This window comes from Pavona decussata, unplaced genomic scaffold, assembly GCF_977016875.1.
Source record: "Pavona decussata unplaced genomic scaffold, jaPavDecu1.1 SCAFFOLD_460, whole genome shotgun sequence".
NCBI classification, from domain to species: Eukaryota; Metazoa; Cnidaria; class Anthozoa; order Scleractinia; family Agariciidae; genus Pavona; species Pavona decussata.
In genome coordinates, this window is record NW_028145804.1 from 55993 (window position 1) to 70011 (window position 14019).

The window sequence follows — 14019 nt, forward strand, 5'->3', positions numbered from 1 at the left end:
AATTTAGGGACAGTTTTCCAGTTTGAGAAACCAGGCTTCAAAAGTCTAGGGATCCATGCTAATCTTAAGGCTTCCTAAGTCATGAGTAAGGATATTTTTTGGAGCACCGTGAGAAATACTGCAAGGTACACTTCTGCTCAGCGAAAGATGCAATTGCCTTGTTTTCTTTTCTTTTCTTTTTTTTTTTTTGTCTTTTTCAATTGTGCCTCAGCACAAATTAAACGTAATACCAAGGGAAATTTCCTTTAATACCAGTGGAGAGGAACGTATCAATATTATTGGGACAAGGAACAAAATGAGCAAATTAATAATTAACAATATTTCAGCTCATGAAGCTTGTCTAAGGTTGCCACTACTCTCACACTCTTCACTGGTTTCTGCATTTGATTCAACATCTTTTTTGCCCAGACCAACGACGACAACATGGATAATCCTGATGGTGCAAAAAAGAATATGATATTAAAACTAATACCGTGAATGCTCATTCTTGACCTTGGAATATTAAACATTTGTATTAATAACCCTTGTCTTAAGTTCCACTGATGTTGAAGCATTGAAGCTTTTGACTGTTTCTCACAGTCTCCATCATCAAATACTGTCTTCAGTGTTTTCACATGACTTATGTGTATTTAGTCACATGACAACAAGTGATTAAAATGTGCGGGTAGTTTGTAACCCCTACCTAAATGGTAAATCCAAGGCTTTGCCAGACTACAAGAACCTCGGTTTAAGCATAAAAGCTCACCTACCAAATCGGAGCCCAATTTAACACTTAATAAAAAATAAGCCCAAGATTGTGCTCCTACAAAATCTTGGCTTTATTGCTTCCAGAGCCAACACTAAGTTCAAGAAAGTAACTGAAATCTCCAAGTCAGGCAAGGACTACTTCTATTAAATACATAATTATAGTATTCAATGATATATTTAAAAACAAAAAATAACAATATATTAAATGTTACAAAGGAAATTGGAACATCAATTCTACATTACATGTATCTTTACCCATGTGGCTTGTTGTTACAAATTGGCCAAGAAGACTAAAATTAATAGAAGCATTTAATTTCAAACAAACAAAGACCAAACGTCAAGCATTCTAGATCATGTGAGCTCATGTCTAGCTTCACAGCTGGGATTAGAGACATGACAGCCTGGATGTTTCAGGAGTTCCCAGCTAATTTTTTGCTCTGTAGCTTCTTGAATTGCTCTGGGTTTCCGCAAGTGTTACTCACATTAAATAAAGTTCATTATTATTATAATATTTTATTGTTATAAAAAAATTATAAAAGCACTACAGAAGAAGACTGAAAAGGAAATGAGAGTTGCGGTAAAGGTATCCTACATGTAGATAAGCGGCAAAAGTGAGAATTCAGTTACAGTCCAAATTCTGCCAAGCCCACCAATAATTCCAAGATGCATCACTTTTGATAGACCATTTTGTATGCCTTAATTTTTCAGATCCATGTGTAATCAGGTGACCAGCTTCTTACATGTAACCTTCATCTCAGGTATATATATTACATGTAACATAGCAGAATCCTGCACAGATGTCATTTCTAAGGAGCGATTCTCAAGTTTCTTTAGTCAATCAAGCCCTGAGAGCATGTGTAGCGGGAAGGACTGTTACTCAGGGGTAATTATTATTAATTTTTTTCTCCCTTCTTAATTTGCAATGCAGCTCAGGGATAAGCAAACTACACATATGAAGACTGCACTATGCCTTGTACTTCTATATGTGTATTTTCAGATGCACATAAATACCCATGTATGTTCAACATGTATGTGGCTTTGTTATTCACTGCCACACCTTTGCTTCATGTTACACTTTTGCACAACGAAAGAAATCTCAAGAAATCGAGTGTTTTAGAAATGACAATAAAAATATCAACTGGTTTTATGAGGCTATTAAATTGTGTAGACGTTACATTACTTTGGTATATACTGAGCATGTATTCTTAAATGCATATAAGCATATTGGTCTCACAATTGTTTTATACATATATTTCGTTTGCTTATCTCTGAGCTGCACTGTACAATTTATGTATTTATTTGTAATAAACATCCTAGGTTAGGTTTCACACCAAAATGACTTTTAAGCGTCCACTGTTTGAGATTTTTGGCTAATGACTCTGATGCAAAGGAAAACAACTGAGTGTTACAACTGCACATTGACTTGAAACATTTTAAAATACAAATAGATTGAGCTAATACAAACCCTGTCAATACCAAAGTATGTCTTTGATTTACCAATCCCAGACCTTAAATTAAATTTTAAATTATTTTAATTAGTATTCAACTGTTAAAAAAAATACTAATGGTAATCACAATCCCTCCAAGCTTGACCTATCCAAAATAAGATCACTCAAAACCCAAGCATTACATGGATGTAACCAGATATTGGAACTGCGAAATTCTATTAGTATATATTATACAGTAGTACCCCAATAACTCGAGCCTCCCAAGGGAAACAAAAAATAGTTAATAATTATTCACCAAAGTGGAGATGAATGGTGATGGACGAGGTAAATCTCCACCACTTTCATTGACACTGAATAAAGAAATGGACCACAATTTACTTTGTCTTTGACAATACGCCTACAAATGGCGGGGAATTTTAAAATCTCACGTGCTGTGTGGTAAGTGTTTTCCTATTGTAGAAAAATCTTTCTCACTGTAAAACTTTTGGAGGCACTTGTTTAGTTGCTACATTGTCTTTTTCTTCGATTGTTGTGTGAAATTTGTCCTGTTGTTGAAACCATACTGCAGAAACATTATATTTTTTATTGTTTTTACTGTAATTAGAGAGCTCAACAGTTTTCGTAAACATTGCATTGTATTTTTATTTTTGCCTTAGAATATGAGGTTTGAAAGATTAAATAACTTAATGTAATGCTGTCAAACCAAAATTTGTTGCCATTTTTGTAGTTTTTGTAATAGCTGTCTCTTTTACCAAAATATTTACCTCTTAAGCAACTGTGGCGAAACAGGAAGTCATCTTGTTTCTCTTCAGTTGCTCGGAGAGATTTTAGCGAGGTTTATTGAAATACAAAAAGAAAATTGAGGGTAAACACACATTTCTTAGAGATAATTAACCAACAATTGTTCCAAAAAAAAAAAGACAGTTAAATACAGTGTACAAAGCATTGTATGGTGTTTTTTTTTTTTTTTCAAATTGAAGCCTTTTTATCCCTGAAAAATGCATGGTTATCCCAAATTTTTCCTTTTTGGATACCTGCAATAGCACTTTTTAAGTTCTGCTTCCTCGACATAGTTTTAAACTATGAAAAAATACCCTCTGTATTAGTAGGCACCACCAATAGGAAACCCAAATAACTTGAGATGCGCAGAACGCATGTGCAGTGACAAAAGTAAGCACCGTCCTTAATAATAATTAACAACTATTCCATGAGCGCGTGTTGGATATATGAGATGATAGCCTTAATGAGGCGCATCGCACCGAGTTGGCTATCTAGCAATTTATCAAGGTTTTGTAATTCTTTCACAATCACGAGTCACTTTGGTGCAGTATAAAGTTGGTTTTCTAACAGGCTTTTGATAAGAATGTTTAGTTTGGGAATTTTAACCAAAATTTTTAAGAGCATACAAGTATCAGGGACCAAGGGCCAAGATCTAGATAAGGACATTTGAATACATTACAATCACGTTATTAATACAGATCAAAGGTTTTGACAGGTCAATAAATCCTGGGGGTCATACACAGGATAAAATTCCAGGGAGGGTGGAGGGGGATGGGGTGAGGTTTCTTTTACATGATTCGACAGTATGATTCGACGGTCATGTTTTATTCGGATGTTCACATTAATCAATAAATCTTTATTTAAACACGGTAAAATCCATCAGGAGTATAAAAATTAGAAATAACCTAACTATCCTAAACAAAATTCAAAACCTGACAACAACTAATCTAACTAAAACCTGTTTTTCATGAATGCCGTGTGTAACATTAAAAATGAATATTAACTAATCTTTTAAATTGACTAAGAGATTCAGCTTCTCTCACATGACAGGGTAGGCTGTTCCAGAGAACTGCTCCGCTATAAGAAAAGCTGTTTTTCATGAAATTAGTTCGCGGAAACGGGACAAATAGTTTGTTAACAGAGTCCCTCAGGGAGTAACGCGTTTCATTTCGTTTAACAAATTTAGATGATAAATATTCAGGAACAAGACCATTTAGAGACTTGTATACCATTATGGATTTCTGTATTTGAAATTGAGTGCTCAAATCTTTCCAATCGAGTTGTCTAATTAAACGGTTAGCATCAGCATCATAGCTAGAGAAGGTTAAAACGCGAGCGGCACGGTTCTGAAGCTTCTGTAGCCTGTCAAATAATGTTTTACCACAATTACCCCAGACAAGATTACAATAATCGAAATGAGATTGAATTAGTGCGTTGTATATATAATGAAGGGTAGGTGGAGGGACAAAAGGTCTAATTCTTTTTATTGCTCCTATTCCGGAAGCGATCTTTTTAGATAATTTATCAATGTGTGTTTGCCACCGTAGATTTTCATCAATAAATATTCCAAGCGATTTGACAGAGGAAACGTGTTCTATCGGAACATTATTAATCGAGAGCTCAAGTGGGTTCGCCAAAGTACTCAATTTTTGTCTGGAACCAATTAGCATGAATTCAGTTTTAGAAGTGTTCAAAGTAAGTTTATTGGAAATAAGCCATTTGTTTAGGTTATCTAAATCGTGATTCAGATTTAACTGTATTGAATTCACATCAACGCCAGCATAAGTAATGTGGGTGTCATCGGCATACATCCTAGGCTGGCACGAAGTAAGGCAGTTTGGCAAGTCATTAATATAAATTAGAAATAAAAGGGGGCCAAGGATTGTTCCTTGCGGTACCCCACATTTAAGAGAGCAGATTCTAGAAAGAGAACCGTTAACGAGACATCGTTGTGTACGATTAGTTAAATACGACTTAAACTAATCAAGAGCTGTACCTTGTATTCCATGAAGGTTCATTTTAGATAAAAGGATATCATGGTCAACGGTGTCGAAAGCCTTTTTTAAATCGAGGAAAACCACAGCATTAACATTGCCACGATCAATATTAAAGGCCCAATTATCCGTAGCTTCCAGAAGGGCAGTCACAGTTGAGTGTAACGAGCGAAAACCCGATTGATGATTAGAAATGATATCTTCATTCCAAAAAGTTATACAGCTGAACATAAACAATCCTCTCAAACACTTTAGCTATAACGGAAATGACTGAAATAGGTCGATAATTATTCAGATCAGATTGCTCACCTTCCTTGAACAACGGAGTAACTCTAGCACATTTCCAATCATCAGGAAATATATCAGAGACTAAAGATTTATTAAAGAGATCACATGGTGAAACTGAAATAAGATCAGCACATTCACGTACAATTTTAGCATTAGGATCGACGAGACATCTACGAAGCTTACGCTTAAGTTTCTTCACAAGCTGTGTAAGGTCACCTACGAACGGTATGAAACAGAAGACCACAAAATTATGTTTCTTCACAAGCACTAAAGACGAAACACCGCCACTAAGCAAATCAAATGTTGTATACAAATTCATTGGCCCCGGCTGCAATTCCTCGTACATCGGGAAAACAAACAGAACTCAGTTTGTCCGTACACAAGAACATGCGACCACGGACAAAGATAGCGCTATATATAAACATCTGCGCTACTGTGATCAGATCAAACACATACAAGGTTTCTGCAATCTACCAGACATTTTTATTAATAACAACCCACATTCTACTGCAATGAACAAAGAATATCTCACCCATACCGTGCGTGTTAACACAAAGATAATAGACAACGATGATAATTGGAATTTACTACTATACAAAGAAGCCTACCATATCAAGCGTTCAGCACCATCTTTGAACAATGGTTTAGAAGGTAGCAGAGAACTATGCCTAATCTCCAGACATTTACGTCTTGTTTTGTATTTTCCTGTGCATGTTTTGAATTGCTAATTTACCATCTTTCAGTTTTCAAATCATAGTCTGAAGATGATATAGTATCATATCGAAATATAACAATTAAGTACACCAACGCTTCTTTGCATTTGTTGTTCATGTCATAGACACAATGCATTTACTCAGAATCACATTTATTCTTTTTCTCTAAAAATTATCAGCGGGTAATGGTTTTTTTACAATATTCTTTGCCGTCCTTTTCTTCTTTTTCGGTTAACCTCGCCACGTTGCCTACATAATCTACGAATTTTTGAAACAAATGCGGTACTCAGTCGTAAAAAGAACATTGGCTGTTTCCTTTATCGAGCTCCCGTACAAATATTGGTGATAAATCACCCGCCACCTCAAGTCTTTGTGCAGAACCACAGATCACCAAAGCGTATGTGACATAGGTTACCATGCAAGCGTGATTTAAGAGTTTGTATGGAGTTAAATTAAATCGAAATTTAGACAACAATTTTCCCTAAAAAACCCACAAAAAATATGCTTAAGTCTGAAAATGCTTACCCGGTGTGTTTTGCTGTGTTTTCAATGCTCTTCGGTGCTTCCAAACGCTGTTTTGAGCGGTTCATCTCTCAGCAGCTGGTCCACGCGCATCACCGTATTATGTTAATGGAAAGGTAGGAAACTACAAGTCGAATCTTAATGAAATTTGGCCCGCCATTTAAGGAGAGCACTTCAAAAACCTCGCTAAAATTTGCTTGAAACTTTAATAAGCTCTGACTCGCTTAGCTGCCTCACCATATGGCAAAAAGGATGATGTGCGGTCCCTCCTGGGTAGCTCATTTACGGAGGAGTTCATTTATTGAGACACAGGCCTTCGTTTAAAACAAAGTTCATTTGAAATCGGGCCATTTTTGCCGTCGACCGAGGCGTGTCCCTGAAATGTTGGAACAAACTCACCGTCAAACCTAGGCACGAGTACTAAAATGTGCCCAGCCGGGGAAATCCACGTGAAGCCTTTGGCACGTAACAAACCACACACACTCCTTCCGGGCTAAGTACAGTTCTGTACCAGCCAGCCGAACTTGTTGTGGACTTTTTCAGTAACGCGTAAAACACTGTTTTGTTCATCAGTTAGCTTGCAAGATGGTATAATTGAGCTAGGTTCGCATTAACGTGACAAGTGAATATAAATAAATGTACAACTTATACCGAATTACCTCGACATATTTGCTCATCCACGAAAGTGACTACATATTGCAGCGGATGTAACTTCGTACCAAACTTTGATTGTATTGACTGTGACCTACCGAAAACGACTAAACACTCATCGCCAGATCTTGTCAAACGACTTAGATTATTTTTTTCTTCCTGCCCTCCTGCTTGCGAGGAATAAACCGGTAATGAGAACTTCGAAATACAAAAGGTTTAATGAGCAAAACATTGACCTTACACGGTTTTTTAAAAAATGTTGCCGTTCTCGGCAAAACAACAACTTTGCGAAATTCAAGGTTCTTTGGAGAGCGTGTACACAAAGACAAATTTTCAGTTTCTTTCAGTCAGCTTTTATTCAATAAAAGCCAATTAGTAAGTTAACGAGTTGGAAAATTGCGAAGTCAATTCATGATAAAAAAAATTAATAATACAAAAGTCAATTCATATTCTCAAGAGACGTTTCTTGCTGTCACGCCAAGCACGGCTGGCTGGTACAGAACTGCACTTAGCCGGGAGGGGTTGTGTGTGGTTTGTTACGTGCCAAAGGCTTCACGTGGATTTCCCCGGCTGGGCACATTTTAGTACTCGTGCCTAGGTTTGACCGTGAGTTTGTTCCGACATTCCAGGGACACGGCTCGGTCGGCGGCAAAAATAGCACCCGATTTGAAATGAACTTTGTTTACAACGAAGGTCTATGTCTCAATAAATGAACTCCTCCGTAAATGAGCTACACAGGAGGGACCGCACATCATCCTTTTTGCTATATGGTGAGGCAGGTAAGCGAGAGCTCAAGTTTCAAGCAAATTTTAGCGGGGTTTTCGAAGTGCTCTCCTTAAATGACGGGCCAAATTTCATTGAAATTCGACTTGTAGTTTTCTACCTTTCCGTTAACATAATACAGTGATGCACGTGGACCAGCTGCTGAGAGATAAACCGCTCAAAACAGCGTTTGGATCAAAGCACTGAAGAGCATTGAAAACACAGCAAAACACACCGGGTAAGCGTTTTAAGACTTTAGTTTATTTTTTGTGGGTTTTTTTAGGGAAAATTGTTGTCTAAATTTCGATTTAATTTTAACTCCATACAACTCCGCTCTTAAACCACGCTTGCATGGTAACCTGTGTCACATACGCTTTGGTGACCTGTGGCAGAACCTTCATGATTTTGCGAGTTCATCGATGGGCTTGGTAACCTCTCGGTCGAATCATGACCTTCGAATCATGTAAAAAAAAATCCAGGTCTATACAGAGCAATGAAATCTGCTGAAACCTTATACCTGGTATGTAAATTAATGTTAATGGAAATGTGTTAATATCTCTCACACTTGCTCCTCTAGTTAAAACTCGGTTAAAGGGTGAAATTCTTCCAATTCTATTGCTCAATATCAATTTTTGTATGCTGTTTTGTTTTCTACAGAGCAAATCGAACTAATTGCGTTGATTGGAGTTCGATTGGGTTCGGTAATCGAACTTAATCGAACTCACCGAAAAATTCCAGTTCGATTACGTTCGATTACCGAACCAATCGAACTCAAATCGGACGATTAAGGTCGATTGAGTTCGATTCAGTTTTGGTTCGGTTTTGTTTGATTCCTTAATGCAAAACTTTCTTGTATGGAGAAATAAATTGACCAGGGGCATTAAGGACGGGTAACCAGATCAAGGAAAGGGGTTAATTCAGAACAATGGTCCACAAATTATGTACATCCCACCCCGACTCTCAGCAATAACACCTACAAAAACGCGATACTTTCTAAAAGAAACAAAGTCCATAATTTACTTGCTTACAGTTTTATCATTTCTTTAAGCCTTCCCGACGTTCTTGAGTTGAATTTCTTAGCTGCATCAGCGAAAAGGTTTTCCACATCAGGTTTCTCTTCGTTGCCAACTTCATAAACGCCAAGAACAACTCCACGATCGTTGACGGCCTGAAAGTGTTTAAATAAGAAAACATACATGAACATTTCTCTAAAAATATCAGAGAATCTTCTCTGTGACTCACCTTAGAGTAAAGTGCCCTGACTGTAGGCGAAAAATATCGCGGCAAACGACTGAGCATTAAAGACAAGGCCGCCATGATGCCCTCTTTTACTAGGGCCCAGACCTCCATTGGTTGGGGTTTTCCAGGAATGTTTTTGGGATGGGTTTTCTAGGGTGCGGGTGGCGGAGAAGAGGCGAGGCTGTGGCATGTGCGGTTCAGTTTGAGAAATCAGCGCCGTAGATAACCTTGGAAGAACACAAAATTTACACCGTTTCCTTAGTTTTCAGATCTTCTTTACAACAATCTCCATACCGACATCTTCAGTTGATTGCAATCCTGAAGCCTTAAACCTATGCAAACATGTCATGGTAACTTGATACAACAACAACAAAAACAACAACAATTTTTATTTTCTTAATTTTTACTTATTTTGCAATTGGACTACCCCGCAGGTAGCTAGTGCTAGTCATGGCGTGCGCATTGATTCAAAATGGTAATAGGACTGAGACGAACTATCTTTCGTTGTGCGTCTTGAACGACGCACAACGGAAGATATTTCGTTCAGACGCATAATGCGTTTTGCGCACGTTTTTGTACTGAAGACGCATAACCACACGTATAACGTAACATGTACAGGGGCATTATCCGTCTGGACGGATTACACGTCCTCTTGTATAAAAACGGCTAGCCTGTGAACAGGTTTCCAAGTGGTTATAGGGCGACGAGAAAAATCGATCTCGGTCTTAGGCGAGAGAGGGACTTTTCACAAAAGAATCGTTTCATCGCCCAACCATATGCCTGTCCGACCCACGAACCCATAAAATGAAGGCAAATGCGGTTATAATTTTAAAACAGTTATTCTATATATTATTTCTACCGCTACGATCTATGACTTCCAATGTGAGAATAATTTTGCACACATTAAACTATTTTCTAGTTCCGCGCACGAAATGAATTTTTAGGCCGATTTAGGTGGTACAACTTTGTTCTATGCGATATGCTAAAAATATTCCATCACTTTATTTCATTGCGCATAAACCCACTATATAGGTCACTTTGAGGTTGAGCAGGGGACTGGGTAGAGTTGCAAATTTTACCCAATTTATAAATTAATTGACGCTACCATATAAAAGATCCAATTACGATTAGTCATTTGACCAAGTTTGGTGTTGTTTAGTTGAATAACAAACAAGTTATCAACTTAACGATGTTTATCAATTTCTATTTATATCACAGAAATAATAAAGAATTGAAGGGTTTATACGGTTTTATTGTTTCAATGAAATGTGCAGTTGGACACAGCAGCGGATTTCAAAGCAATTTCCTTAATGGCCTTTCTTTTTCAATGGTCATTTTACAGGGTTTTCTAACAAATTTTCAACGGTGACATCTTTACATCTTTTGACCAACCAAAAATAGTCAGCTGTGAACTTAGCATCGCTAGGTGCATAAAATGTCCTGAAAGAATTTGAAATGGTGCAACTTTATTTTGTTCTAGGTCACAAGCTAACGACAAGCCTACGATTTAAATGGCTCTGTGTAAATTAGTGCTACAATTTGCCATACAACACTCAGACCATAGGACTTTGAAAAACGTTTTATTAACCGATCATACGACACAAAAGCAGTCCGTGCAATAAAAGTCGCACAAGACAGTCGTCAGTACGAAGGTAAAATTGCACCTTTTAAATCATTCTTATTAGTTAACAATAAAAAAAAGTCTGACGTTTCTCGGCCTTTGGTTCTTTGCATGTACAATAGAATTGCCACAAGTTCGACGCTCAGTCGCGCTTTGAGGTAGCAGTCGAGTTGTGCCACTTCTACCGGTCTAAATTGAACATATTGGAAAAGGAACTTTCTTAAAGTCTTGAAAATACAGGTACAAGTGTTACAGGCTGTTGTTGATTTAAAGTATGGCTATATTAGTATGCGTATAAGCTAAACACACTGACATGATCCATGCGATCTCCTTTTTTAATTGTGATATAATTATTATTCAGTAGCTGCAGTCACTCATTACGTTCTTCTATCGAATCCTTCTCATGTCTTCACCTGCAGATTTTTAAGCACACAAAAATACTACTAAATCCAAAAACAAAAGCTTCAAAGTAAGATTTTGTCGCAACTGCTTATTAGAGCGTCCTCTCTTTCTTATCTCCTTTGCAGCTGCACTTTTGAACATGAAGAAAGTATACAGAAATTGGACATTTTATCTTTGTTATAGTTATTGGTATACTCCACTAAACAACGATCAGTCGTCATTTTTATTACTCTTAGTAAATCATTACTGATGAGGAACGTAAACTAAAAGAACGCTTAATGTAAATAAGTCTCCTAGGGAAGGCATTGAAAAAACCAATCAAACCTTGAGGCAGAACATATCTAACCTAAGAATTGACTTCATTTGAAGTTATTACCAACGAAGTTTTCTGTTAGAAGAAGAGAAAATTGGTGAATTTTATAATTCTGCTTTAAGAGTTCTTCTGTAGATGGTAGCCTTGCGTCTTTCGGAGGTTTCAATCGTTTCAAATAAAATGGTGAAATTTCAGAGGAAGTCCATGAAAGCTCATGGACCGTTGTTTACTTCCCGAGAAGTGCTTGTCGTTCAACAGCCAGAAGATCACGAGATTCAGACACGCAACATTTAGCAGTGTTTAAACGGTTCTGTCAAAAATTATCAACCCAATTTAGCAAAGAAGCCATTAGAGTATAAATATGAGCACGTACTGCTAAAAAAAAAAACGACTATTGGGTGAGTTTTTAATGAGTAAAGATGGATGTAAGAATATGAATAAGTGGCTACTCACCAGATGTACTAAGGTCTTCAAAATTTACATTTCTTCTTATAGTTTGATCATTTTATTCCGCCAAAGACAAGTGAACAGGAGAGAAGGCGACGACATGAACATTACAGTAGTTAGATATATGAGGGTATCAACCCACGTTTCAAAAAATGATAAAAAATCCCATACAAATCCTTATAAATCCAATATTTTACCCAACCCCATACAAATCCTTATAAATCCAATTCTTGCATAAATTAACTAACACAGCCTTTGAATTTAACAATGAACTCCTGCAACTGAGACGTCAAAAACCTAAAAACCTAAATCCTCGGTTTTCAAAAACCTAACTCCTGCAACGGAGACGTCAAAAACCTAAAAACCTAAAAACCTAAATTTAGCTTTTGACCTAAAACCTAAATTTAGCTTTTGACCTTAAAACCTAAATTCTCAAATTATGTAATCTAATTTATATGAACAACCAATTTGATCACAATGATAAAACATATTTTATTCATCCAACATTTCAAAATTTTGGAGCATCAACTGATGGTTATATAATCAATCGAAAAAGATTGAATCCAACAAAAGGAAATCTCACTGAAAACGGTTATTTACAATGCAGTAATGGACTCGCTCATCGATTCGTCTATGAGGCTGTAAATAACACACAAATACCTCATAAAATGCAGGTAAATCACATTGATTCCAATCGTTTGAATAATTCTATCGAAAATTTGCAACTGGTTACACCTTCTGAAAATATGAAACACATGCACAAAGCTAGAAAAGAATTTTTTAACAGCTCATACTCTGAAGAAGAATTGCAAACAGTTAATAGATTAATGGAACTTCCACCAATGGAAGACAATAATTGTGAGTTTACACGCATAGAAAATAAAATGATCAATAAGATGTTTTATAGAATGTGTAACGATTTGGATGACATTAATTTTCCACTTTACAATAATTAAATTATCTAATCATATATTATATGAGTAACACATTGAGCAAAATGTCTGAAAACAAATATCATCCGCTATCTTGGCAAGGCCAATTAGAAGAAATGTTAATTACATCCAAACCCGGTTGTCGTGATATTTATTGGATTTACACGGAAAATAAAACAAGTGAAATTTATGATTTTATTCAATACATGGGTGAATATCATAAAGCAATCACTTCTTCAATAACTGGTCCATCTATGAAATGGATAATTGCAAATTTTATTTCTGTTTATGGTACTGAACCAAAAATTATTTTAATTGATGCAATATCAAACATGAAATTAAAAACTATCAGTCACGCATCTATCAATTGCATTGAAGAAATTAAATCGGGATATTTTCATCTATCTCATCGTAATATTCGCACTATATTTATTGAAAATCCACATGTGGTTGTTTTTGCTATTTCGAAACCGCTTTTTGATCCAAAAATGAATGACATTTTTCAAATAATTTATTTGGAGTGATTGTTAACATGTGACAACTTTTGATTACTGTTTTTGTTTCTTGTTTGTGTATAAATGTTGTTAAAACATATATTGATTCAACAACATTTGATATATTTTTTGGGTCTCATATATTTATTGTAAAATCAATTTGATCGAAGCTTAAAGACAAAACGCGTATTTTTAAAAAAGAAGAAAAAAAGTGGAGAAAAATATGAGACCTCCAATTTTATGAAATTAAATGGAATTGAAGGCCTTGATGCCACAAACAAGAAAACACGATAAAAGGAGCCGATCTGGTACTCCGTCCACGCAAAATCCAGATATGGTTGAATCTGTTGGTGTTCAATCATTTAAGCAAAAACCAATCGCAAAGACTATTATTCATAATGAAAAAACATATTATATCCATCCAATTCATACCAAATATGGATGTTCGAAAGATGGTTACATTATTAATAAAAATAGATTAATACCAAGAAAGGGAAGATTACATTTTAATGGATACTTGAATATGACTGTAATTTCTAATGAAGGAAAAGTTAATTCATATTGGTTACATCGATTTATTTGGGAAACAATTAATCAACAAATAATTCCAGATGGATATCAAATACACCATATCAATAATGATAAACAAGACAACTCAATTGAAAA

At 36.0% G+C, this 14019-nt stretch overlaps 2 protein-coding genes across 2 annotated transcripts in view; one reads left to right on the top strand and one right to left on the bottom strand.

Moving 5' to 3' along the window:
- Window positions 1-327: 327 nt before the first annotated feature.
- On the bottom strand, window positions 328-9230 carry LOC146450489 (uncharacterized). Its single transcript, XM_085100347.1, has 3 exons — window positions 9148-9230; window positions 8934-9073; window positions 328-433 (listed from the first exon to the last, which is right to left on the bottom strand). Exons 1-3 carry the CDS (start codon window positions 9220-9222, stop codon window positions 328-330), a joined length of 321 nt encoding a protein of 106 aa, XP_084956473.1. The 5' UTR covers window positions 9223-9230.
- A 1466-nt stretch (window positions 9231-10696) lies between these two features.
- LOC146450490 (galectin-3-binding protein A-like) overlaps window positions 10697-14019 on the top strand; it is a 35914-nt gene continuing 32591 nt past the window's right edge. The window contains exons 1-2 of the mRNA XM_085100352.1: window positions 10697-10796; window positions 11976-12032. Coding sequence (XP_084956478.1) covers window positions 12028-12032 — 5 coding nt within the window. The 5' untranslated portion in view covers window positions 10697-10796; window positions 11976-12027. The remainder of the gene's footprint in view (window positions 10797-11975; window positions 12033-14019) is intronic.

Excerpts from the sequence above, each read along its gene's own strand:
- LOC146450489 (XM_085100347.1), bottom strand. The coding sequence starts at position 9,222 with ATGGCGGCCTTGTCTTTAATGCTCAGTCGTTTGCCGCGATATTTTTCG. Across the intron at positions 9,074-9,147 it reads TCAGGGCACTTTACTCTAAG|GCCGTCAACGATCGTGGAGT; the intron begins GTGAGTCACAGA and ends AAACACTTTCAG. Across the intron at positions 434-8,933 it reads CTTAAAGAAATGATAAAACT|GATTATCCATGTTGTCGTCG; the intron begins GTAAGCAAGTAA and ends TTGCACCATCAG.